Source organism: Thunnus maccoyii, chromosome 18, assembly GCF_910596095.1.
Source record: "Thunnus maccoyii chromosome 18, fThuMac1.1, whole genome shotgun sequence".
NCBI lineage: Eukaryota > Metazoa > Chordata > Actinopteri > Scombriformes > Scombridae > Thunnus > Thunnus maccoyii.
The window spans coordinates 23,935,122-23,961,857 of record NC_056550.1 but is presented as its reverse complement, the minus strand read 5'-3'; the positions used below and the strand labels follow the sequence as shown (position 1 = coordinate 23,961,857).

Genomic DNA, 26,736 nt, shown 5'->3' with positions numbered 1-26,736 from the left:
GGACAGAGCTGCTGATATTCTGTAATTACTTATTGTCAACAAAACCCATAAAAAGGCCAAAACACACTATATATAGATACATAGACCTCCATTGTTGTCCAAAAACGATTAATGAGCCGCATCGTTGCAACCTGCTCCTCATGGCCACTGTAGTTTATTCTGAGTCGATCCCACATAAACTGTCTCGCTGCTGTAAATACTGAGGCTGCACCTGAATTTAAAGTATTCAGACCTTCAGGATGATGCATTGACTCAGGTGGCAAGTTGGGGGTCGACTTTGGTGTATAAATCTGTCATGTGCTTAGAGTTCCTGCTATTTCTACGGATATTTTTTATTCTCATAAATGTCAACATTACTGATGTTTTCTCTTCAATACACCTTATTTATGGTTATAAGAGCAGTCAGCCTCCATCAAGTTACACCTGCAGAGCAGCCGCCCCCACATGAGTCTCATGTTTTACCTTTAAGACACATTTTAATGCCTTTGTTCATCATCTGTGATGTGAAAACATCACTTTTCCCTCACAGGCAGAGAAATATAAAAAAATTGTGCATCCTGGTAGTTTAGTTATAAAACCGAAGGGCAGTACAGAGCATCTCTCCTGTCAGCTGAAGAGTCTCACCGGACGGCAGCAGAGGAGACTGTATCAGCGTCTTTCAAAGGCAGTTTGGTCACTTCGCTAACGTTCAGCACCAGAGCCGAGAGAAGCGGAACAGAGATGAGCCCCGTGCTCCTCTGCACTGCCCTGTTCTTCCACTTTGTGTGGTTTGTTTGTAAAAGTTTACAGTCTGTCATGTTGTTATCATACGTGTCTTTATGTATAATGACTCAGGAGCTTCTTGACAAATGATTTCAATCATAAACATTTATGGGGCAGCCCCAGTAAAAACTCACTAGTGGACCAAATGTGTATTAACCTGCAGCTGAAAATAGCACTATTTCCTCTTGTTTGTGCAATGTTTGCTACAAACTACAGCGCCCAGCTATTTTAAAAAGGAAATGATTTAGCTTTTTTTGAAAATGAAACTATATTTGTGACCTTTTTTTTTAAAGATTTACAGCAGGAACAAATGGGGGAAGTCAGAAAGTATTGAGAGACACTGTTAGTTTTCGTATTTTCATGTGATTTGATAGAATCTCTCCAGTCTTATCCTTTAAAACGCTAACATTTAGCGACATTTCGTAGCACGCCAGGCGCTGGACACCTGAGAAATCTGACTTGTGGGAGACACTGAATGAAAAGTCATAAGGATTCATCCTCTGGACACACTAGATTTCACAAGAATCTAATAGCTGTTATATAACCGACTGACATTTCCTGAAGCCGTGTGCTCTGATCAATGTGTAGAAAACACACACAAACAACATATTAAGTGGCATAAATTTATATATTCAGTGGCATAAATTGATATGGGACAGGTGAAATCTACACACTGTATATCTGCTATTTCCATATTATCTCTATGTACAAAATAAACAACTGGCTCCTAAGACCAACCCTGATAATTCCAGTACTTCCAGCTAAATGACATTTATCAAATGCATTATAGACATTTGCGTACACTCCCCCACCCTCAAAAAAAAAAAAAAAAAAAAAAAAAATCACAATACAAATGTCATTCGAAGTTAACAGTAAATTATAAACACCATTATGTCATGCTGTGACGAGCTACAAACTAAATAGAAATTCAGGCTTTCAAATTATGAAAATAAATCGACATTCTGTTAGTGCTGAAGAAATTCATACAGCATGTTTTTCAGGTAATGATGCTGCTGTTGTAACCTGCATTTGTACTATTCAGACATTTGATAAAATTATTACAATGGCAACTTTTCTAGAAGCTTATAATAAGCCCCCCGCGCCCCCCCCCCCCCCCCCCCCAGCAAGTCGACTTAATCTGTGCCCTCTGAATTCATGTCAATCACGTCACTCAATGTTTCACTCCTTGTTCAGCTCAGAGCAGCCGTAGCCAGACTCAGTAGATCCTGTTTCAGAGTCTCCGTGCAGTCGGCCTCTCTGGCGAGTCTGCGAAGGCAATCCCCGGCGAGGGAGGAGGAGAAGAAGGGCCGAGGACAGTCCTGACAGCCCAGTAGCAGAGACAAGCAGGCCCGACCCAGCGCTGGGTAGCTGTACCGCTGCGAAAACCAGTAAATCTGCGGGAGGAGAGCGGCCAGGATCCCACCTCCTGCGCCGCCTTCTGAGGAAGAATTTGATTTTAGCTTTGCTGAATTTTTCATCAAGTTCTTTGGTCTTACCTTCAGCTCTTCTTGAGCGAGGGATTTGTCCACGCCTGACGCACAGCTCGGTCTAGAAACCGGGGCGACGGCTGAAGCTGGATTGAGCTCCCTGCTGGTCTTCTGAACAGCAGAAGAGCTTTTTTTACTGTCTGTTTGATGTAGGAAACTGTTCGGTTTCTTCGTCTGTCCTTGTAGATTTTCCGTTTGCGCCTCGAAGCCAGTCAACTCCAGCTCAGATGTTCGATTGGCCAGGTTCTCCTCGGCAGACTCCAGGCATTCTTGGTCCATTTTAGATGCGGCCTTCTCGGCGTTGTCCTCTGCGGGAGCTGATGCAGCTCGACTAGCGGCCTTGGTGGAGCAGGACAGGAGGAGAGACACGCAGAGATCCTCCAACTCTCTCTGCAGCTCAGTCACCAAGAACCTGCACGCTCCGGTCATCATCTCGCCTAGAGGTGTTTTCTGGAAGTCCAGGTTTTCTATCGAGTGCTCCTCTGTCTCCTTTTTGCAGAAATCCAGTCCCTCAAGGACCAATGTGTCCAAAATCTGACAGTGTCCTCCCGTCTCTCCTTTATCCTCCGCCTTTGTTGTTTCTGTGTCCTTCCTGAGGCGACATCCATGCAGGTAATGTAGCACCGGGAGCAGCATACCTGTGCTGACATCTTTAATATGGATGGCTTCTTCCACGTTACCCTGAGCCTCTCCAAATCCGCCTCTCAGCAGAGCCCTGAAGTACTCAGAGCCGACCCCGTCTGTGCCCTCCGCCCCGGCCACAGCCTCCCTGTTGGCTGGGACCTCGGTCCCGTCGTCCAGCAGCAAGAGGAGGTCAAAGTTCGACAAACCGTAAGGACAGATGTCAGCTAGGCGAGGCTTTTTAGAGGGAGGCGGTGAAGCGCTGTCACTTTTACTGACTGTCTGTGGTTTAACTGGGTTGAGATGTCTTCTGTCGAGCTCCACTTTGACGCCGCTCATCAGGGCGGACAAGCATCCGATCAGGAAAGAAAAGTACAGCGAGTGGAGCTGAGAGGTCAGACCTGAATGAGGTGAATTAAACCAATCAGAGAGGAACCTTCCACCTTCAGCGGGATGGTCTTCATCCATGTCGTCGTCATCGCAACCGAGGGGCTGAAGAGCCAAGAGGAGACCGCCACTGTCCAGGAGGAGTTTCTTCAACAGGAGCTTGTTGCTGTTGGAGAAAAAAAGAGGCTTCGTAAAGCTCATGTTGCTGTGATTGTTCTTGATCATCAAATTAAATCTGAGAATATTTAGTTCCTTTGTAAAACCAGTAAATTAAAACTGTTTTTATCAGGATGCCCAGTGTCTTTAAGATCCTTTAAAATTAACTGTGGACAAAAAAAAAGTACATTTTACGACATTCCTGTGCTTTTCAGTCGTTAAATTCTGAAAACAGTCCTGCTACTCACCTGCTGATTAACGGCAGCGACAGCGCACAGTTCATCTTGTCTGATTCGGAGCCCGACAGCATCACATGGGCGAGAACTCCAGAGCCGAATCCAGACTCACACTGGACACGCAGATTATTGAGAAGAGCCAAACCTACACAGACAGTCAGTGCACAATTATAAACTGCTCCTGTATAGAATGAATAGAGCTGCAGTGATTAGCTGATTGATCGATTAGTCGACGGAAAATTAACGGGCAACTATGATAATTGATTAATCGCTTTAGTCACTTTTTAAGGGAAAAATACCAAACATTTACTGGTAGCTCAGCATGATTGAAACTTTTATGTGTCATATGTATGATATGTTTGGATTTGGGGATTTTGGATTGATTGTTGATTAGACAAAACAAGACATTTGAGGGCGTCACTGTGGGCATTTTTCACAATTTTTGGACATTTTATACACAAAACAATTAATCTAGAAAATAATCTGCAGATTAATCGATAATGAAAAATGATTAAAAACATTGTATTTAATTATTTAAACTACTTCCTGATACTTATTCTTGGCAAAAAAATTACATTAAATGATTTACTCACTCACAAATTTGCATTATCTATAAATTTAATAAGGCAACGAGTAACTGTTGGTTCTGTTGAAATTTCTTAGGTTGTCAAAAGTTATCGTGAACCAAAGTGTTGCAGGTTACTGATCAACATGCCTCCCTCACTAACATCTTCTTTCTCTTACCGAGTTGTTTAATTTTGGCTTTCACTCGGTCCGTCTGCCTCTTCTCTCCCTCTGATCCTCGCTCTCTCTGGCAGAGATGGTGGCGAATCAGCGCCACGGAGCCGGTTCGGACCAACGCCTGCAAACAGTTGGGGTTGCAGCTCAGCCGGCAAAGCATACGGAAGCACCTGCTGCTGGGGTCCTGGTGCTGGGTGAGGTAGCAGAGCAAGCCGGACATGATGCCTGAGTTGACCAGAGCGGCGCTCGGGTCCGTGGCGTGGGAGAAACGTGACAGCAGCAGCAGGATGGGAGACTCTGGCGTCCAGGGTTCGGGGTGGTAAGGGTGGTGGTACGCCATCGTACGGGGCACCGAGGGAGGCGTATCAAGAGTGACTTTTGTCAAACAAGCTGCTGAGTGAGCCCGCTGCCTCCGTCTGTGGGGGGATGTGAACTTTGATGGGGAAACTGGTGTTTTAGTGGGAGAAGAGACGGCGGAGGAACCAGGCTGGTTTTGCGATGCGAGTGCAGTAGAAGGACTAGAAGGAGGCGGATCGGTGACTTTCCCTGGAGATGACGCAGAGGAGGGCTGAGCTACTTTTTTAGAAGCAGAGGAGGTAACAGGGTTGGAAGGGGAACAGTTTTTAAGAGAGGAATGAGAATCAGGGTTCGGGGAGGAGGTGTGAGGGGATGAAGACGGCGGGATCTGAAGACTCGCCCATTCCCCGTCGACACTCCCCGAGGAATCCAGAAGATCCCCCTCAGAAGAGATCAATCCCTCAGACACCAACCAGGACCTGAAGAAACCACAACAAACATCTGGTTTAAAAAAGAATCATAGAATGATACAGTCATTCATAACCGTTCATGTCATTTTACATACCTGAGACTTAAAAAGCTTGATGAGCAGAGACCTTGCTCCCGACCAGCTTCCTCCTTCTTGTAGCCTTCAGGAGCGGGAAAGTCAAAAGAGTCAAAACACGTTGAAGGCAGGAGCTCAGTGGGAGACATGTTGGAGGTGATGCTCACATCCATCTTCTCAGGAGGTGGTTCCTCCCCTCTGGTGAGCTCGACTAGTCGGGCGACAAGCAGAGGGACCAGCCCCAACTCTTGCAACTGCTCCATGGCGGTTTCATCAAAAACAAAGTCTACGCAGGCCAGAATGGCCAGCCGGGAAAGAGGGTGACTCTGATGGGCGGCCAGAAAGCCAATTAACGCCTCCAGTCCGCCGCTCTCCTTCACCTTAGCCCGGTTGACTGCTTCCTTGCAGCACAAGCACAGCGCCTTGAGGAAGACTCCAGACTTCAGCGGGTCCCTCTTGACCTCCTCGGTGAATTTCTGAATGACCCCGAGCGACCCCACGAGAGGGCGCAAGCAGCCTTGGGAGCACATGTTGGCCAGGGTTTTCAGTGCCAGCTCTTCGAAAGGTTTACCCGACTCCCCCGACGCCATGACACCGAGCTGCGCCAGGACGCCGGAACGCGACACCTCCCTGGCGCATTCGACACCGCAGCTCCGGGTCAGCTCGTGGAGGGTCCTGAGCGCCGCCCGTCTCAGCCCCTGAGGGTATTCCGGAGCGATGAGAGGGGCGAGGGCAGATAAGGTCCCCTGGGTGAGCAGCGACAGGCGGTTCGAGGGCGTGTCGGAGAGGTAGAGGAGGGCTCGGGCCGCCGACTGAGCGCACTCCAGTTTAGGACAGGGGTCTTTGGGTGGAGCAGCAGTGGGGGAGGACGGGGCGGAGGAGAGAGACACGCAGAGGAGGAGAAGAGGAACGCCACCTGTGTGAAAGAAAAGAGACGTATTAATAATCCACAGAGGACAAAAACATTTGGCAGGTGTTGATTAATGGTAACGTGAACAGACGTTTCCAACTGAACGTCTGCCATTTCCTCCTATTCTGTTTCTCTCCATCACAGCCGCTTTCCCACGCTGTCAAAAAACCGCTTCGTTCACATTACCGACGTCACCACACCTGACTAATGATACATCTGCCTGCATTCCTCATGCTAATCACTCTCTAGATGCCGCTCTTTAAATATCGCTGCCACTCTGACCTATTATTAAGCAACCCTCCTCCTCCCCATCACCACCACCATGACCTCCGTGGTATCCAGTCAGACTCGTCCAAAGGTTTTTCCATTAACCACCTGCTGGCTCTGCTCCACCACCAACAGCAGCAGCGTCTAGACTCCGGGTGATCATATCCTGTCTCCTATCTTCATGTGGGCCTACACTTTATGACGATGCTTCATCATCGTTGGAGTCTAATCGCCAAAAATCTTTATGTCGCTAATATCAATAAATATTGTTATACACTTCTAACTGACCTCTCCTTATTGAAGATTCTGCACATATGTTCCTTCTCTCCACTGATAATGAATTACAATTTTTTTTAGGCATTTTTGCCTTTATTATATAGTTTGACTGTGAAGACACAGACAGGAAACGTATGGAGTGAGTGGCGGTTGACGCACGACTTGGCCGACAGGATGTCCAACTAGAGCCGCAACAATTAGCAAATTAATTGAGAAGTTGCCAATTATTTTGATGATTGATTAATCAATTTGAGTCTTTTTTTAAGTAAAAAAAAATTCTCTGATTCAAAACAAGACATTTAGAGACGTCACCTTGGCGTTTGGGGAACAGTGATCGACATTTTTCACCATTTTCTGATATTTTATGGACCAAACAACTAATCGATTAATTGAGAGAATAAACAACAGATTAATTGATAGTGAAAATAATCGTTAGTTGCAGCCTTAATCTCAATAATAAAAATGAAACAGTAGTTTCCCCAGTATGAATGTCTACTACAAAGCCATATTCTATATTTCCAGTCATTTTATAAATTTAAACATTTTAATATTTAGGATGTTCACTCTGCACATAAGCTCTTGGAAGCGTAAACCTGAAATGTCAATGTTTCTATCTACCCAAAAGAAAAGCAAAATTATAAGTTACTATAAATTGACCATCTTGTATAATTCTGCTGCCCGAGTAGCATTCACACTGCATCTCATTCTGAATGCAGGAAAAACTGCCAACTAAAGACGCTGCAGTGAGACACACTAACATTTCTCTCCTCTGACTTACCGGCAGAGTGGATGAGTGCTGAGCTCTCTGGATCCATGGCCAAGTTTCCCAAAGCTCGGGCTGCTCGGTTCTGGACGGTCTCCAGGGCCACATTTCTTTTCAGGATGTCCACTGAGAAAGTCAAGAATTATCTTTCAGGATTACATGATCTGATGAAAATGACTGCAAATCCTGCCTTTCGTCATTAAAAAGTTACACGGGTGAATGATTTCACTTACCTACAACATTTATTCCATCAAGCTTACGAACCTGTAGCGGAAGACGTTTTAAATGTGAGCAAATTTATAGATTTAATCATATCAGCTTTCAATACCTTCTTAATTATTTCTTTAATCTCACCTCTATACGCGTCTCCAGCTCAGTGCAGCAGTTGGCCAGGATGCTGAGAGCCAGGTCCAGGGTTTTCCTGGAGCACTCCGGGTGCCCGAGTAGGTCCAACAGGGGCCGGAGACCGCCTCGAGTTCTGAATCGGGCGATGCCAGCCTTGTCACCCTTGATGTGCTGAGTCCGGATAGCAACCAGGGCTCGCCACTGAGAGACTCTGGACCTCTTGTCCATTTCTCTGCCGCCGCCTGAGTCTGCCTTACCATGTTCAGCCCCTGATCGGGGTTTGGAGAGGTGAGTCAAGCACCAGGTCAAAGAGGACTCGGGTGATGATGGGTGCCCTTCCTTGACGTGTGCCCGAGATTGTTTCCAGTCACCTTGCACAGGTGATGCAGCCATGGTGCCTCTGCTTGGAACACCACGGGTTCACTAACCTTAATGTTCCTCCTCTCAGTAAACAGAAATATAACACACACTGTGGAGCATCCCTGGAGGCTTCCAGTGAAATACTGAGAAATCAAACAACATGTCCTTTTCTCCTTCAATTAACAAACTAATAACTCAGCTGGTGAAATGTGATCTTACTGTGTCCACTCATATTTTTTTAAACAAAAGTTTCCCCACAAATAACACTTGTGTGGTCAGAAAACTACAGATACCAGCATGGAAAAATAAAGTTGTACCACCTGACGCCGCAGTTGCTGACGGGAGATGGAGTCCCACCAGCTTCGGTCCACTCCCTTACAAAACAGGCCTACATCGTGAGAAGGCCGACCAAGCGTTATTCTGCGTAGTGGACGTGTACTTGCTCAATATAACACATGTTTGCACATTAAATGACGAATTAAAGCTCTATTTGATCAATGTTTTGAAACCACTGGCCGAATAATTTTTGTGAAACAAAAAGCAATCGCCTGTGTTAGCCGCTAACGCCATCTTTAGCCAAACAACAAAACAGGGGCGGTCGAGGGAGGGAGCAGGGAGTGAAGAGGAGGGTCGGATAGATATATGTTGGGAAGTGTAGTTCAGAACGTCGCTGCCTATCAGCGCCTCAGCTGCGTTTCCTCTCTTTAAAAAACTACATTCCCCGTGGCGATGAGAACGTGCGGCTTGTGTTAAGCAGGTCGCAGCGGTTAAGGGATTGTAGTTCATTTGGAACGGCAGACTACTCAAAAACCCGTTTGTGTTAACCAAAACGGACTACAATTCCCTATCTGTCGAGTGACGTTGCTATTTTCATCGTTTTACTCGATGCGAGAAAGCGCATCGGTGCCTCTGAGAGGTTGTTAAATTCCGCGGTAGATACGCCGCTAATAAAAAAACAACTTTAACTGTAATGGTGGTGGTTTAGCAGCATGGAGGTGATCGAAACAATTGTGATACAAAGCGCTGAAGTGGAAGGAAAAGAGACGGTGGTGTCCAGTGTGGACGCAGATAAAACAAAAACAGGTCAGTAGTCGTAGCCTGAAGTTAGATTTCATCCAGTCATCGCATGATGCGAGGAGGGCCTGATGAGTGCGCAGGCTCTGCCTCCAATGAATTCATTACTATATGTTTATCTGGTAGCTTCAAAAAGCTGTTTCATTAGACAGGACATGTCAAATTATAAAATCAGTAAGCTTGGGGAAAAAAAACATATTAGGTTCAGTGCAAAGTCATAAATTTATCAACCAATTACCAGTGGTTGAAAGTAACTAAGTACATTTACTCAAGTACTGCACTTAAGGACAGTTTTATGCTACTTTATACTTCCACGCCACTACATTTCAGAGAGAAATGTTGTACTTTCTACTCCACTATATTTATTTGACAGCTTTAGTTACTTTTCAGATGAAGATTTGACACAATGGATAATATAACAAGCTTTTAAAATACAACACATTGTTAAAGATGAAACCAGTGGTTTCCAACCCTTTTTGGCTTTTGACGTCTTACAAAAAGCAGTGTGTGGTCGAGGTCACATTTCACATGTCTATGAGTTGTTAACAGCTCCAACAAATAGTGATTTTTCCCTCTAAACTTCTCACATGGTTTCATTTCAATAAATGTTCAAATGATCCAATATTTCAGCAAAAATCAAAGATTTGAGAAAAAGTCCAAAAACTGAAAACAGATTTGTATATCAGAACTTTTTTTTTTTCTTCTTTCCTCTCCCATTAATCATCTCACATCCCCTCAGATTTATCTGGTGACTCTTTGCAGGGGCCCCACCCCTAGGTTGGGAACCACTGGACTAAACTAGTTAACTGTACATAAAGTAGTTGAAACTAGCTCCACCTCCAGCAGCTACAACAGTAACATGCTGCTCTAACACTGATGCTTCACTATTAATAATCTAATGATGTCATATATAATAATATATCAGTCAGAGGGACCAAACCACTACTTTTACTGCAATATTTGAACTACGTCAAGCTCATAATACTTAAGTACTTTTACTGTAGTACGATTTTTCATGCAGGACTTATAATGGAGTGTTTTTACATTGCTGTATTGGTACTTTTACTTAAGTAAAGGATCTGAATACGTCTTCCATCACTGCCGATGACATGATCCACCTTTGTTTTCTTCTCTAGAATTTATATGGACACTTCAGGCCACGTGGCACCTTGTTAACACGCGGCTTGAGATGGATCAGGCTTTTGACCAGCCGGTGTGCAAGAAAAAGAAACTTTGGGAGATGGTGGCAGTGAAGGTGAACGCCAAACTGAGGGAGTCAGACGTCACCGATGTCACTGTGAAGGCCTACGAGTGTGACCTCAAGTGGAGAAACATGCTGGCCACGTACAGGAAGAACGCAGAGAGGGCCAAGAGGCTGGGGGCGGCCAGTGTCCACTGGGAGTTCTTCAAGGCCATGCACGAGGTCCTGGGCAAGAGCAGGGAGGAGATCGAAGCTCAGCGTCAGGCTAAGCTCAGCGGGACGAGAGTGGGCAAGGCCATAGCCAGCAAAAGATTCACCCCTATCCTCCCTACGCCTCCCGCGACAGCAGCTCCCTGCTCCTCCAGGCCTCCGCAGGACGTCCTGCAGCTGTACATGGAGCTGCAGGAGAGGAAGATGAACATGTGGGCCCAGCAGAAAGCTCTGGAGGAGAGGAAGATAGAGGCCATCAACAACCTGGCCCAGGCCATCTCCAGCCTGGCTCAGAAGAACAGCACGCAGATGCCCAAAGATGGACATTAGACAAGAGACGTGAAGCGGATCTGAACTTACCAAAAACTCTCACGATACTGCACGAAGAACACTGCTTGAGCATATTTTTAAATGAAGGCTCTTCGGTCATGTTGGCGTATTTTTATTGTTACGGTTTTTAGAATAGTTTGGCCAGTCTGAACTCTGTAGAGAAATGTCATAATTAATGAAAATAAGACACATAGGACAGAGACTCTCATATCATACCTTGGCAGCACTTGTGTTTACTGAAAACAGTCCACATATCGCTTAATAGTTTGGCCTTTTCTCTTTATCTCGCAGTGCATCACTTATTTTTGTACCAAAATTAATTGATAATAATTATTTTCATTATCAATTATCTGCCAATTATTTTGTTGATTAATTATTTTGTCTATAAAATGTCAGAAAATAGTGAAAATTATCCTTATAACACCCCAGAGTCAAAGGTGACATCTTCAAATGTCCTTTTTTGTCCAATTAACAGTAAAAAACCTAAAAATATCCAGTTTACTATCATTAATAACAAAGATAAACATTACATCATCACATCTGAGAAGCTGAAACCAACACATTTTTGCCATATTTGCTTAAAAAACGATTATTCGATCATAAAAAGTTGATGATTCATTTTCTAACAATCGACTAATCGATGAATCGACTAATTGTTGCAGCTCTAGAAAAGTTAATTATGATCAGAGAGTAAAAAGAATACTAAAATATTACTCATATATAATATTAATACAAGCATCCTTCCATCACTGTACCAGTTATTGATATTAAATGTCAGTCTATGCAAGAGTGGAGCATGTTTTGTATGAAAATGATCAGAAAAAATACATGAATGCAGGTATCAATAGCTGTATTCATTATTAATATACACTATGTTATCAGACAGTATGAACAACTTCATGTAATGTATTCTAAAAAAACAACTGCTTTGCAATAAACACTACTTTTGTAAATGTTTGTCCAGCTGAGCTCTATTTACATACTTGGTGGTGGACAGAATATTAGAAACATTTATGCCAGCGGTAGGCAAATAGCGGCCCGCGGGCCAAATCTGGCCCTTCGGAAAAAATATTTGGCCCCTTAATGGAAGTGGAAGTTTTTGACTTTCATAGTTTACCAGTGTTGATATCAGTATATCATAATTAAAGTCTATTAACGTAATGAATGTGCAACTCATTACTAGTGTGATTATTGCAAAAAATAACAGCAACATTAGTATTGATTATAATTGTGTTTAGAGAGTTTTGTGGTATTACTTATAAGTGATCAAATTGAGCACAAACAAATATAATATTCTGACCAGTCGTTGATATTTATCCTTATTTGGAAAAATGTCCCAGATTTCCTCCAGAAAGTAACAACATTGATGTTTTTTTTCCATTGTGTAAGTCTGATTATGTCAGAATTTTTCATGTAATTCTGAGTAATTTTTCATGTAGTAAAAACCTATTTAACTAAACTAATCTATCTTAAAGGTTCAATATACAACATTCATCCCACTAGAAGTCAGTTATTTGCTATGTAATGATATAGTGACGTACTGGCGACCTGAGCAGAGAACGAAGTCACACTCCCTCTGAGTGTGTTGTAATGATTGATTGTATATAAACATGGACGTCATGACAGCTACCCAAAGGTGATGCCAAAACATCTCGATCGCCCCCTGGTGGCTGGTTGCAGTATAGGTCATAAGTGTCGTGTTAGCAGATGGGACATGAGCCAAACTAAAAAAATCAAAATACACGTTAAATAAATTTTTCCCAAAGATGATTTCTGTCATTTTAGATCATTCTTATCATGCTGATGTTTGTCCGAGTGCTCATTTTTCTGATAAGTTTGTTTTTAATTAGTTGTTTGATGATATAAAAAAGGAGGTGGAACATCATGATTGACAGCTGGGACAGCCACTCTCAAACCTCGGTCAGACAGCTGGACGGCTGAGGGGGCGTGTCCTGCAGACCGTCATCCCGCTGTCCGACTCTGCTGCACTTTTTCATAGTGGTAGAAAGTGGAGACACATCGTCCATATTTATATACAGTCAGTGGTTGTAATCCAAGTCTCTCTGCTCTTTGTTTTGATAGCTGGTTATGGCATGTTAGTGTATGTGAGTCCCTCGCTGTCTTCCCCGTGGCCGTTTTCAACATGGTGGCTGGGTCACAAACTTTATCAGATTATAGCTAAACGGTACAATAAAATATGTTTCTGAAAACATTTGAAGGGAGAAATAGGCAATGCAGTACCAGAATCTTGATCCATATTTGATCAGCGCTGCCTAGTTTGACGGTTTGATCTGAGTTTCATGAGCTGTCTGTTCAGATAAAACTCTTTTTTTTTACAACTTTATTAACTAAACGACACACATTTGTTTCAGTCTGAGATACTGGTGCTATAATGCGACATCTAGTGGGGCTGAATGTCGTATATTGTACCTTTAAAGTCTATTTGGTTCGGTTACATTTGGATTTTACTTTTTCAAATACATTTTAAAAGTGGAAATGAAACTGTTTGCAGCTGTGAAAGATAAACACGTAAACTCTATGTCCACTCCAATTAACTAAAAAATCCTATCATGAATTATTATCCCCATGATGGTAAATTAACCACAGAAATGAACCAGAATTACCGTTATATCACATAATATAAATGCTTTAATAACAAATGTGTCCCTGTTATCTGATTGCTGTGATGTTTATGTGCAGAAACACTCAGACAGTTAGAGATCCTGTTAAAATAAACCTTTAATTTACAGAAATGTTCATTCTCTCCGACAACAGACATCATCACACATCATGTGCTTTCAGAATCCAAGCGTTTAAACAGAAAGTCCGCGATGTCTTCACGTCTGCGTACACCCTCGTCATCCTCCTCCTGCTCCTCCTCTCCCTCTTGGCTCATGACTTCCTCTTTCTCAACCTCTCCTTGAACCACTTCTCCCATGTCCAAAAACACGTTGTGCAACACGCAGGCGGTCAGCACGACAGCTCTGGCTCGATCGTAGTTCCCGATATCCAGATACCTGAGTCTCTGAAATCTGGCTCTCAGCGTGGCGACGGCCTGATCCAGAATGTGAAAATGTGCCTCCAGCGTCTTGTTAAAGAGCTCCTCTCTTGGTCCGTGACTTCCTGTGGTGTATGGGGTTAAAATGTGAGCGGTGAGCGGGTAGCCGGCTCTGGCCACCAGGCAGGAGCCGGGCGGCATCAGCTCAGGATGCTGTTTGAGTTTGTTTCTCACTGCGCTGCCTCTGTCCACGTCTGATCCTTTACTGATCCTGCAGTGGAGGAAACGGCCCTTACAGTCGCATACGAGCTCAAGGTTGAGCCAGGAGTCGGGATGGGCCTCCCTCTTCATCCTCTTCACCTCAGGCACTGCGCTCTCCACGTCATGTTTCCCTATAGGCAAGCGGATTGGGATCCGTGTGAATCCCAGCACTCCCAGGACCTGAGGGATACTTTGCTCCTCTTCTTCCTGCTCCCTCTCTTTTCCCAGCTGACTGGAAAGTGGGAGCAGAGCCTCTACAGCGTCTCTGCCTGGAGAATAGAGATGAAATAAACCCACTATTATCATTTTCAGCTCTGTTTTTGCACTGATATCAACAAAACCACAAGCAACACTGACGTCAACCCACCGTCCGGCCATCTGATGAGCCTCTCCTGCAGCATGTTGACGCGCTCGCAGAAAGAGAAGAAGATCCTGTGGATGTTTCCTTTCTCCAGGCGGAAGCGGCGGGACACGCAGCGGTAGCTGACGCGCTCGGAGAGCAGCGTGAGGGACAGCAGGACGGTGTGAGACAGAGATAAGCGAGCTCGTCCAGCCATTCGAGCTCTAGATGTGGAGCTTTGAAGCAGATCGGCGATGTGCTGATGAATGAATGTGAATGGAAAAAAAAAGGAGAAAATTATTTTACAGTTTCCAAACATCAGTCAGTCAGTAGGTTTAAATGGTATTTAAGGTAAAATTGAGCATAAACATCACAAGCACAGTGAAATCTGGGCCCAAAGCTGGAAAGAATCCATAAAAAGTTCAGTACGATCATATAGGGGTGAAACTATTTATCAATTAGTCAATCAGAAAATTATCCTGCAACTATTTAGGTAATTAATTTATCGGCAGAGTCACTTTTCAAGCAAAAATGGCAAAACATTCCCTGTTTCCAGCTTCTTAAATGTGAGGATATACTATTTTTCTCTCTTTTATATTATTATAAATTGAATATCTTTGGGTTTTGAGGTGTTGGTTGGACAGAAGACGTCACACTGGATTGTGGTTTTTCACAATTTTCTGACATTTTATAGATACACAGACTACTCGATCAATAAAGAAAATAAAATAATAGTTAGTTGCAGCCTTGCAGCCCAAAAACAGCAACATGGCTGCTTGAACAGATTAATTGAGGTGGTGCAATCTCTTGTTTACAGTGTAGTTTCACTCAGAACAATCATGTAAATACAAGACGTAAACAGTAGAGAGAAAAACACTCACTGGAAGTGTTTATGTGCACTGCAAACAAGTAAAATAAAACATTTGGGTTGCCAAGTTGTAAAAAAATCCACCAAGTTGGCAGTAAAACATTAAATTGTTGACCAACAATCTCCATTAGTGCTGCAACTAATGATTATTTTCATAATTGATTAGTCATTCTGTCTATAAAATGTTGTAAAATAGTGAAATGACCGTTAAAAGGTTACATCTTTAAATATCTTATTTTGTCCGAATAACAACCCAAAACCCAACGATAAGTTTACTATCATGTGTGACAAAGAAAAACATTAAATCATCACATTTGAGAAGCTAAAAGCAGACAATGTTTGGCATTTTCTGTTAAAAAATTACTAAAAGGATTATTCAGTATTATCAAAATAGTTGCTGATTAATTTTCTATTGACTATTGATCCATTAATCGACTTGTTCAAATCCAATTGTTGCAGCTCTGATCTCCACAGGTTATTCCAGTGAGGTAAAATGATCCATTAGATGAATTAAAGGACCAAAAATCCTGCTGGAGGAATTTTTTGTAACCCAAAAGTTGTTACTGGATTAAAGGACGAGTTCACAGTTTTTGAAGTCTGCCTTAAAACAACAGTCAGGAGCCCAAATGAACGTTTAAACATGTTTTCCTTGCTGTTGTTTTAAGACACACTTGAAAGATTGTGAACTCCTTTAACAATGGTGCACAACAGATCAATTAAGCATCAACATCATCTACTGACCATTAATAAAGTCATTGGTTGCAACGTTCAAACCCTTCATGAACAGTGGCTTAATGCTCTTACCCCCTTTTAAAGATGTATAAACTTATTTTACGGTCTCGGATGTGTTGATTTGTTTGTCAGGTAGTTTATTACCTTGACTACAGCTGTGTCTACAGTCTCCAGCTGTTCTCGGCTCTCTGCTGTCTCTTCCTCTGCAGGACTGGATGTGGTCGTGTGTAACACTTGCGGCTGCACATTAGCTTGATCCTGCAGTAACTGGACGTATATAGCAGCAGGTGGTGGTGGTGGTGGAGGAGGAGGAGGAGGAGGCTGAGTTTTGAGTTTTGTTATCAGGTCAGCCTCCAGGATCTCCTCCACCGCCTGGTCCAACCGCTGCTCCAGCTCGGCCGGAGACAGAGGCTGCCACTCTCGCTCCACCATGTCCAGCACGGCTCGGCCCGCCGACAAAACACACTCATTGATGTCCATGTGTGCTGTTGGTGGATCAACTAGTACCTACCTTTGTTTTTGTCTAAGTTACGACAGGAGTCATTAGTGTGTCGCGGCGCAGCCGCAAAATGCTAATGTAGCTGAGTAGTGTCTGGATGGTAACCCCAGACCCACGATTCGCCGCGAAAACTCTCGCGAGATTGATTTTTTTTTTTTTTTTTAAACAAAATTATGATCTTTCCCGAACTCTAACCGAGTTTTTTGTGTCTAAACCTAACCAGACCTTAACCACAGCGCTGTCACATCATACAACATGATTATTTTTGTAAAACGCGCACAATGAAGAAACAACGCGCACAAATATCGCGAGAGTTACGTAAATCTAGGATCACCATCTAGACAGCTAACGTCTGCTGCCTTCAAGTGCTGTCGTTCAACGTTTTCTCTGATACGTTCAGGAACAGCGAGCACATAACTCAGTCAAGGTTTGCTAAGTGGTTAAAATTGTATCTGAAATAGATTGTTAAACAGCCATTTTGAGCTTAGATAATCAACAAGTACTTGATTAAACAATTACTTGACCGACAACAAATTAATCTGTAGCTGTACTTTGTTTTTGTTTTTTTGTATAATTGCTTAATCGTTAAAACCATTTATTAAGCAAAAAAAGTGCAGTCTCTGGTTGTAGTGTCTTATATTTAAAGATCCCCTCCAGGCATTTATTAAGACATACAAAAATACTCAGAACTTGGAACAATAATGTGAGTCTGATATGTTTTTTTCCCCACAAAAACACATAATTACCTTGTTAAAATCCTTAAAATGATATCTACTCCTTCTCCCTCATTAAAAATCCTGGACAACAAACACATTGAGTGGAAGGGGACTTTAAGGATCTGCTGCTTTTCTCTGTTTCATATCACTGTATATTTCATATCTTTTGGTTTTGCTGAACTATTTGAAAACATCATGCTGGGGTCTCGTGTTCAGTTTGCCATTTTTCAGAATTTGTTTTGATATTTTACAGACCAAACGATTTATTGTTTTGACTTGTCAAATATAATTACATATTTTAACAGTTATTACCAATTATCTCAATATAAGCAAAGTAACACAATTGCAAATTGTTGCGTCACAAATTTTTAAGGGCTGCAACTAACAATTATTTTCATTTTGATTAATCTGTCAATTATTTTCTCATCTAATCGCATAGTCATTTGGTCTAGGACAGAGGTTTTCAAACTGGGGGGCAAATATTACATTAGTTATCAAAAGGAGATCATGTAGAATAACCTAAATGTGTGTGATTTGGTTTAATAGTTCAGAGATAAAATAGTTTTGGGGAATTTTAAGGTTTTTCCCACTTTCCCAGAGTCAGAAACTAATAAATGCCTTCAGACAAACCTTTTTTTATGTATTTAGTGTAGTCTGAAGTTATGTCAAACAACAATATCAGGCTATCTTAGCTCAATCGTTGAGTGTCTATGGGACCAAATAACATAATCATGATCCCTTAGGAATCCAGGAATTGAGCAATACTAAGTAAACCAAAGGGAGGGTGAGGGGGCGTCTTTTTCCAAGCTTTGTCTGAGGGGACACTCACAGTCTCAGACTTTGAAAAGCCCTGATCTAGTAAATGGTGAAACATGTCGATCTGTGTTTCCTAAAGCCCAAGATGACATCCTCAAATATCTTGTTTTGTCCACAACCCAAAGATATTCAACTTACTGTCATAAAAGACTAAAGAAACCAGGAAATATTCACATTTGAGAAGCTGGAACCATAAAATTTGGGCTTTTTTAGCTGACGTTATTATATATGACAGTGACTTTAATTCAGTAGAATAGGACAAGAAGAGGAACTACATGAGACGACAGCTGCTATTTAAAAATGACTGATTGTTCTTCAAATGTGTCAAAGTGTGTGTAAATATATTATATTGTGTCAATATGTTTACCACTGACTACAAAAGCATACAAAAAAAAATACACCAGAGTGCACACAGGTGAAAAACAGTTGTTTTAATGTTAAATCAGTTACAAGTGCAACTTGTTGATCACGTCCCACTGTTTAACAGCCTCAATTTGCAAATGCTTTTTGTTTACTTAATGTCAACAATTTCATTCAACACCCTCAGGTCAGAAGATCTTCTCCCTGAAGTGAATAATGGAGGATTTTTTTATTTATGTTTTTTTTGTTTTGTTTTGTTTTTTTTAAATTGTAGTTTTCTTGACCATGAGATCCTGTGTTACGCTTCACGTTTCGATGTGCAGATGAGTTCATTTCTCCTTTAATTTGTAGGAAAACAATGTGTATTAAGGTATTAATGGTGTATAATAAAACACACGTTGCAGCATGAACTAAAAACTAAAGGGGGTAGTGAATCTTGGGGAGGGTGGGGGGGTGGGAGGGGGGGGTAATGGAGGGTTAAATGTGCAGCCTGCTGATCACAGGCACAGATCCATAACTCATCACACAAATACAACCTGTTTAACTTTATGTTCACTAGAAACATTTAGGCCTCGTTCATTAAAAGTCAACAAGATCTCCTCAACATCTCCAAGATGTCATGTGCTACAATCAAACACTGGAGAGGAAAGTTGGTTAGTTCCTACCTTTTGTTAGTGAGGTAAGGAAAAAAAAAAAAAAAAAAGGATCAATAATGACTACTTATCCATTTTTTTTGATTGCTGCTCTACCTGTCAGTCATTTCAACACCAGGTCCACGCCAGCGTTACGTGTGTTGGGGAGATACCCGCAGCTGAGTGCGTTCAAGTCTCAGTAACTTCTGTAAGCAGCTATGAAACTACAACTACTGATAGGTAAAGTACCAGGAAATGCTCATCTTTAACGCCGGATCTTCTGCCAACAAAGTGACTCTTATTTTTATTTTTTTTTTTTATTTCAGATTCAATATTGTTCAAAAAAGTTTCTTGAAATACAGATAGTAACTTAAGAAATTCACAAACTCCTAGCTATTGTCGCCACACACACACACACATCCAGGCCAAAAGACCAAAAAACATGTTAAATCCTAGTAATAGTTTAATAAAGAAAAACACACAAACATAAAAGCCTAAAAATGTCACACCTTAACTCCCACATTTAAGCCAGCAAAATAATAATAAAAAAAAAAAAAAAACACAAGTAAGGCAGCGTTAACCTTACCCCAAATAAAGACTAGAATTAATTAAATACGAGGTACAATTCTTTATGTTCAGCCTTTACCAATCCCATGGATGACTGACAGTGTCGTGACAAGTCCGTCAGGTTATCTCTGAAGGGTCTTGTGTGAAATTATCAATTTATCTAGCATGCGTTCACCGATTTCAGGATAAATGAACCACTTTGAAACCAACCCCGCCCTCACATATACAACAAGGGGAAAATCCGTGTTTGTAACTGTTTATGCCCCAGCTGAAGATCTGTCGTCCGCGAGGGGAAAACTCAACCGCTGAGGCATCGCTTCCCAAAAAAAAAAAAAAAAAAAAAAAAAAAAAAATTCAACCCCCTCCTCTCCTTTCCCCTCCCTTTCCCCCCTTGGTGCGTCCTCCCTCTCGTGTCCCTCTCGTTTTTTTTTCCCCCCGCCCTCTCTCTCTCTCTCACTCTTTCTCTCTCTTTCTGTCTCTCTCTCACTGTACAGCCTGTTCGTTGGCTGTGCTGCCCGAGTCCTGGGGCTTCATGACGTCAGGGAGCTCTGGGGGAGTGGAGAAGGGCTCGATCCTCAGCTGCTCGAATGAATCATCTGAGAGAACGACAGAGACGGACGGTGACAAGAGGGGGGAGAGAGAGAGAGAGAGAGAGAAGAGAGAGAGAGAGAAGTCTGAGTGAGTTCTATGAGGAACTGAAAGTAAATCAAAGCAGGAAAGTTTGAAACAGCCCTATCAGCTCAGACTGATAACATAAGTAAACACGGACAAATATTGGCAAACTAATTACCGCTCTGACGGAAAGCTAATCCCACTGTGGCCGGGGCCTGGGGTCGGGCTGTTTGATTTGTGAAGCCACAATTTCCAAGAGTTTGACTGTCGTTAAGCAGCACGTCATCCTGGTCAACAAAACATAAACAGAGCAGATGTTAATACACAACTTTTTTTTTTTTACTTCTCACACTAAACAGTCTAAACATTATCAGCCCTTTCAGAGTGATGATGTCCAAGACGTCTGAAGAGTCAGGAGATCAAGTTGCAGCAGGTTTTGTGACGAGTGGAAAATCAGTGAGGACTCAGTGAGACCGCACAGCTCACTGTTAGGAAGAATACGTCTTTGAAAGTTTGAAAGTGAAACTTTAAGGCAAATTAAAGGCTGAAGGTTAAAAAGAAAGTAGTCCAAGCTTAGCATTTGGCTTTGTAACAGTCTGTTAGGGGTGAGCAACACGGATCAAATCCTGCATCTCGTATGACAAACATGAAAGTTATTTTATATATTGCAACTTCAAATTTTCTAGAGAATCAATTGAGAAACTTTTTATGACATCTAGTGAGTTGAAAGCATACAAAACTCCAAAGAATCCCATCAGCTGTCCTGTCTACATAAGTCTGATACAACTATAGATATGAAAGAGATGCTAACTGGTATTAACAGTGTAGAGAAACATAATAATATAGACACATTTATATCATCTCACAGTATCACCCACCGCTGCACTCTGCTCAAATCAGACTGTGTGGGTTCTGATATTGCTCTAAACTTACATGGACATGTTTCATCAACATGTAGATATGAACAACAACAACAATAACGACAAACTGACTTAACTTCAGGCCTCCTCTGAGGCCGAGGCTCAAAAGTTCACCGGAATATTGAGTTGCTGCTGTGGGCGTACGGCTCCTTATGAGGCAGTTAAATAAATGAAAATGAGGTTTTTGTCTTTGCTGCACATCAATATATTGAAGCTGTGGGGCTCGCCTTTATTGGAGCTGGCTTATCTTTCTGATTTGATATGTTGAGCAATATTAAACAATTTTAAAATAACAGCATTTGTTTTATCTGAGAGATGGGTCTAATCATGGGAGTAAATACAAAATATCTGGGATAAATCAACTGTGTTATCTGAAAGCAATAAAACAGACTAAGAAGCTGTTAGTTGTATGCATATGGTCCACTTACTGTTCATTTTAATAATCAGACAGTTTACAGGCAGCTCACACCGTGACTGTATGGAATTTTTTTTTTTTACTGACAAATCAATAACCGGCCTAAACTTCCCTCCCATCAGAGATATTTTTCGATGATTTCTTTTACCTTATAAAGCCTCTGTTCTTCAGGTGGCCTCTTTAAGATTCCTTCCACAATACGCTTCAGTTCGTAGACTGTGGTGGACTCTTTGGCATCTGTGAAGATGGTCGTCTTGTGACGTCGAATCATTAGAAACACGTCCTGGAGTGAGATCGAATGACAAAGGAATGAGTGGAAGTGATTTCAGAAAAACTGAATTGTTTAACTGGTAAACAGTGTTTTCTCAGGCCCTGTTCACACCTGACATTAAAATGAGCGGACAGCTCTAAGTAAAGGTGTGAATTCACTTAAGATACATTGAGTACGCAGTGAGACATAAAACCCGTCGTCTGATTTCCATCTGGCCCCGAAGATTTTTGATTTAGCCTGCATGCAAGTTCTTCTTCTTCCTCTTCCTCCTCCTCCTGACAGATTAGGCACTTAACCCGCCAGTTAAAAACAACAACGTATTCGGTCTTTGCAAAGGGAAATCATGTAAGTGTTTATTTGCGTGTGGAACTGGGAAGTCAGATACGATGACAAGTGGTCACTGGAGACGCAAGTGTGAACTGACGTACTTAGAGCTGTCCACTTGTGATCAGATGACCCAGGATGTATGTTAATGCCAGGTGTGAACAGAGCCTCAGACATAAAGCTCATATTTCTCCCTGAAACGACTCGTTCATGTTGTGATGTTGGATTGTGTCAATTAGATTCTTCCAAAGCTTAAAAACAACCAACCAAAACTAAAACAGTATCTAGGATGAAATCCTGTTTTCTATCCCACATAGAGCTGCAACAACTAGTTGAACAACAGAAAATTAATCAGCAGCTATTTTGATCATTTAATAATCATTTTGAGTAATTTTTTAAAGAAAAAAATGCCAAAATCTTCTTGTTTAAGCTTCTTAAACATGATTTTTTTTAAGTCCTCTGACAGTAAACTGAATATCTTTGGATTGTGGACAAAACAAAACAGTTAAGGTTGCATACTGAGCTTTGGGAAACAGTGATCATCATTTTTCACAACTTTCTGACACTTAATTGACCGACTAATTGCTTAATTGAGTAATTAATCGACACATTAATCAATAATGAAAATAATGGATAGTTGCAGCCCTAATCCTAAACCCATATACTCCGCAAGGGAATAAAGCTCAGTTTGGTGTAAAGATAAACTTTAATGCACAAATCAATACTGCTCGTCTCTGTGGTAAAAGCTCCGGAAAGTGGCTCTTGACATTATGGCTGCAACTAACAATGATTTTCTCAAATGAATTGATTAGTTGTTTGGCCCATAAAATGTAAGAAAATGGTGACAAATGTCAATCTGTTTCCCAAAACCCAAGATGCAACCTTGTTTAATCCCAACCAACAGTCCACAACCCAAAGATATTCAGTTTACTGTCATAGAGGACTAAAGGAACCAGAAAATATTCACATATGAGAAGCTTGAATCTGAGAATTTGGACTTTTTTCTTGTTGGCAACAAATCGAATAATCGACTGATACTTGACAGCACCAGATGAAAGCTTTGCCATTTGCTCATTTGATCAATTAAAGTGAAAGCATGATGACTGCGTGCCATCTATTTCAGTTTTTTTTTTCTTAAATCAAAACACAACAGTACAAGAACCACTGACCCACCACACAAAAGGAAATGCCCAAGCAAAGCCTAAAAACAAAGTCCTTGATGAATTTGTTTTATGTAGTCTGAATATTTCATGATAATGCAAACCAGCAGTATAACAGATGTACAGTCTGCTGAAGCTCTAAAAACAAGGCTTAGAGTCTTGCTTTACTAAGAGCATATGGTAAGTTTAAAATCAAACATACAGTGATAAAACTTTTAACAAACATTAAAAAGACAGGTTCACAATTTTTCATGTCTGTCTCAAAACAACAGTCAGGAGCCCAAATGAACATTGAAACATGTTTTTCTTGCTGTAATCATTCCTCCTGTTCATACTGACCATTAGAAGATCCCTTACAATGTAAGTGATGGGGGACAAAATCCACAGTCCTCCTTCTGTGCATAAATGTATTTAAAAGTTTATCTGAAGATAAAATGAAGCTTCAGACGCCCACATGAGTCAAATCAAGTAGATATCTTTCAACGTTACAGTCTTATTGTTGGTCCTTAAAAGGGGATCTTTTAATAGCCAGTATGAACAGGAGGAATGATTACAGCGAGAAAAACCTCTTCCAGTTTTCATATTGGCAACTGACTGTTGTTTTAAGCCACACTAGAAAAATTTTGAACCTGTTTAACTCAAATTATATAGTATAAAGCCCCCGTTAAGCATTTTAAGTAGCTATAACAGCCAAAATATGGCAGGTTAAACTGTGTAGCAGCTGTTATGGAAAATGTGACAGTGACAACAGTTTAATAAGCTGGCAGACTGAAGTTTTAGGTTAATAGAGAACAACCTCTATCCTCAAACATTACCGTTACATTAATTTCCGCATCGAGGCATTTAAAGCCCCTCAGTGCGGCAGCTGCTAGCGAGCTTAGCTGCGGCTAACGTCACATTAGCCGTTTCAACTAACTGTTAGCTTGGCTATAGCTTCCTTATTTAACTTATGATGAAACTGTGGGCCATGAAGCTACCCAGCACTAAACACAGCTTGTGTTGGCACCTGTCTAACATTTAATAGCTTTAAATGTTAACTCTATCCAAGTTGTTGCCTCACAGATGATAACGTTAGCAACTCGAGGTAGTTAGCTTCCTCACTGCTAGCTGCTCACTTGATCAAAAGCAAAGTTTGTTAGCTGAGCTGTCACTTAAACAGAACAATGACATAATCATTGTTTTTCTGTCTGGACCCGATCTCTGCTAACCTTACTGTCGTCGTGAGCATTATAAAGCAATGTTCAGCTAAGTGTGTTACCGTTAACCGACGTAACGTTAAGTAAAGCTACCCAACGTTAGCTAAACAAAGACATCAGATGCTATATGGTCGCTTTTTGTGACAAGCCTGATTCAGCTACTGACAGCGTACATTTCAACGCGTAGAAAAAAAGGTCTACCGAGTAACTAAAGTAAGATTCGGCGAGTCAACAGGCCAGTACATTGTGAGCTGTATCTGTTTTCCTCACTCACCATTTCTTGCGGTTGGTTGCACACAGGGAAGAAAAAAAAAACGCCTCCACCGCACAGCGACAACTGAGATCACAGCAGCGTCACATGCAGCTACGACATCTGCCAGCAGATGGCGGCAACGCAACTTCTTCTTCTTCTACTATTAGTTTTATGACGGTTGACATCCATAAGTGTCGCATTAGCGTCATCTGCTGGACTGTGACAGCTTCACAGTGATCCCATTCACAGTGTCCAGTCTAGCAGCTCAACTTTATTCTTATTTATCACCTTAAATGATAGGTTCACAACCTTTTTCATGTTTATAGATATTTCATGTTATATTTAATGCATTAAAATAACAGCATCAGCACAACTGATAGACTGTAACCCAAATAGTGAACACAGTAACTGCAGGAAGTTTGTGTAAAACCAGCAATTTAAATGAATTTTGAGCAGATTATTTCATGTAAGTGCATCAGAGATTACTTTTCCTGATATTTTGGGAACTTTTTATATAATTTTCTGTCTGTATTTATTTATTTATTTCATTTTTAACCACCATATATACTTAATTGGCATCTTTCTGACAGATTCAGTTTTTTTGTTCTCTGACGCTTGGCGATTGACCTATTAGCTCTTTGGTTTTAATTGTGTACTTTTCTAATGCAGGACAAGGCTATTTAGCAGAGAGTGAAGGCTCTTGAATATAGCTTGTGTTCATGTCTTCACTGTGAGATTTCTATTAAGTCTATATATATATATATATATCACACAGTCATTCTTGCATATTTATTATATCATTATCTTATTTATCTTTTTTGGTTTTGTTCTCTTTCTACCCCCTACTTTCTTTAGCATTAATATTATTCCTCTATTTACTTTGTCCATGAACTGATTTTTACACACAAGCAAATATGTTTTTTGTTTGTTTGTTTTTCAATTCAACAAAGAATTTATTAGTTAAAATATTCTGGTTTCTCATGGAGCTTCGTTCCTCCTTTTGGATTCAGCAGCTACAGGTCTGTGGGATCAAAACCCTTTTAACCGCAGTGGACAGAGCTTCATCATGTCTCCCTCTGCGGTGAAACTAACAGGTGTGTTTCTTTTCACTGGCTGGGTCTTTTATGTGGGAGGACTTCATTTCCTCCTCTCAGCCTGGTAACAGCTGTCACCATAGAGAGCACGACAGCTGAATCCACACAGCAGCTGAGACGAGAACAAATCAGGGCGAGGTGCCACAAACTATACACCAGTGGTAGGCAAATAGTGGCTTGAGGGCCAAATCTGGCCCTGCAGCAAAAATATTTGGCCCCCTGATGAAACTTTTGACTTTCATAGTTTACATCAAAACTTTTACATTTATTTTTTTTTTTACAAATCAACGCAAAAGTTCTTAATATTTGGTGTGCTGGCAACCTGATGACCAGGACCTCCTTTCCCAAAAGCATCTTTAGGTTTAAGGTAACAGTAAAAATCCATCTTACAAACTTCTTTGAGAGAGGTGTTTCCCAAAAGCATCATAATTTAGATGCTATTAGAAATGATCATAGATTAACGAGTGCGTCCTTACCACAGTGTATGTGTTTGTGTGTGAATGTAGGAACATGGTGGATGTTTGTGTTTATGTGTACCGACAACCTCACTGTCCTCGAGCAGAGGAGATGACAGAGCCGGAGGGAAAAAAACAAACACATTCATCTTATGTTTATACTGAAAACACACAGGGGAAAGAAAAAATGAAAAAGGGGCTCAACATACCACACAGCGAGGGCGTTCACAGTGTAATGCATTGAATTCAGCTGACGATAATTACTGTATAAACAAAAACA

The 26,736-nt window shown here is 41.5% G+C and overlaps 4 protein-coding genes across 6 annotated transcripts; 1 reads left to right on the top strand and 3 right to left on the bottom strand.

Annotated features, from left to right (window-relative positions):
• Nucleotides 1-1,872: 1,872 nt before the first annotated feature.
• Nucleotides 1,873-8,762, bottom strand: armc5 (armadillo repeat containing 5). The gene is made up of 7 exons (XM_042393196.1): nucleotides 7,802-8,762; nucleotides 7,681-7,711; nucleotides 7,463-7,573; nucleotides 5,253-6,147; nucleotides 4,394-5,166; nucleotides 3,662-3,794; nucleotides 1,873-3,423 (listed from the first exon to the last, which is right to left on the bottom strand). Exons 1-7 carry the CDS (start codon nucleotides 8,183-8,185, stop codon nucleotides 1,953-1,955), a joined length of 3,798 nt encoding a protein of 1,265 aa, XP_042249130.1. The 5' UTR covers nucleotides 8,186-8,762; the 3' UTR covers nucleotides 1,873-1,952.
• Nucleotides 8,763-9,034: 272 nt separating this feature from the next.
• Nucleotides 9,035-11,359, top strand: si:dkey-66i24.7. Its single transcript, XM_042393197.1, has 2 exons — nucleotides 9,035-9,235; nucleotides 10,363-11,359. Exons 1-2 carry the CDS (start codon nucleotides 9,142-9,144, stop codon nucleotides 10,965-10,967), a joined length of 699 nt encoding a protein of 232 aa, XP_042249131.1. The 5' UTR covers nucleotides 9,035-9,141; the 3' UTR covers nucleotides 10,968-11,359.
• Nucleotides 11,360-13,688: 2,329 nt separating this feature from the next.
• LOC121884226 lies at nucleotides 13,689-16,973 on the bottom strand. The gene is made up of 3 exons (XM_042392915.1): nucleotides 16,311-16,973; nucleotides 14,594-14,825; nucleotides 13,689-14,495 (listed from the first exon to the last, which is right to left on the bottom strand). The coding sequence occupies exons 1-3, from the start codon at nucleotides 16,644-16,646 to the stop codon at nucleotides 13,756-13,758; spliced, it is 1,308 nt and encodes a 435-aa protein (XP_042248849.1). The 5' UTR covers nucleotides 16,647-16,973; the 3' UTR covers nucleotides 13,689-13,755.
• Nucleotides 16,974-20,221: 3,248 nt separating this feature from the next.
• elob (elongin B) lies at nucleotides 20,222-25,035 on the bottom strand. 3 transcript variants are annotated; one of them, XM_042393054.1, is made up of 4 exons: nucleotides 24,929-25,035; nucleotides 21,852-21,986; nucleotides 20,547-20,655; nucleotides 20,222-20,352 (listed from the first exon to the last, which is right to left on the bottom strand). In XM_042393054.1, exons 1-4 carry the CDS (start codon nucleotides 24,929-24,931, stop codon nucleotides 20,240-20,242), a joined length of 360 nt encoding a protein of 119 aa, XP_042248988.1. In that variant the 5' UTR covers nucleotides 24,932-25,035; the 3' UTR covers nucleotides 20,222-20,239. The 3 variants fall into 3 exon arrangements, with proteins under 3 accessions (XP_042248988.1, XP_042248990.1, XP_042248989.1); XM_042393056.1 differs by lacking the exon at nucleotides 24,929-25,035 and adding an exon at nucleotides 24,717-24,861; XM_042393055.1 differs by lacking the exon at nucleotides 24,929-25,035 and adding an exon at nucleotides 24,667-24,691.
• Between the last annotated feature and the right edge of the window lie 1,701 nt (nucleotides 25,036-26,736).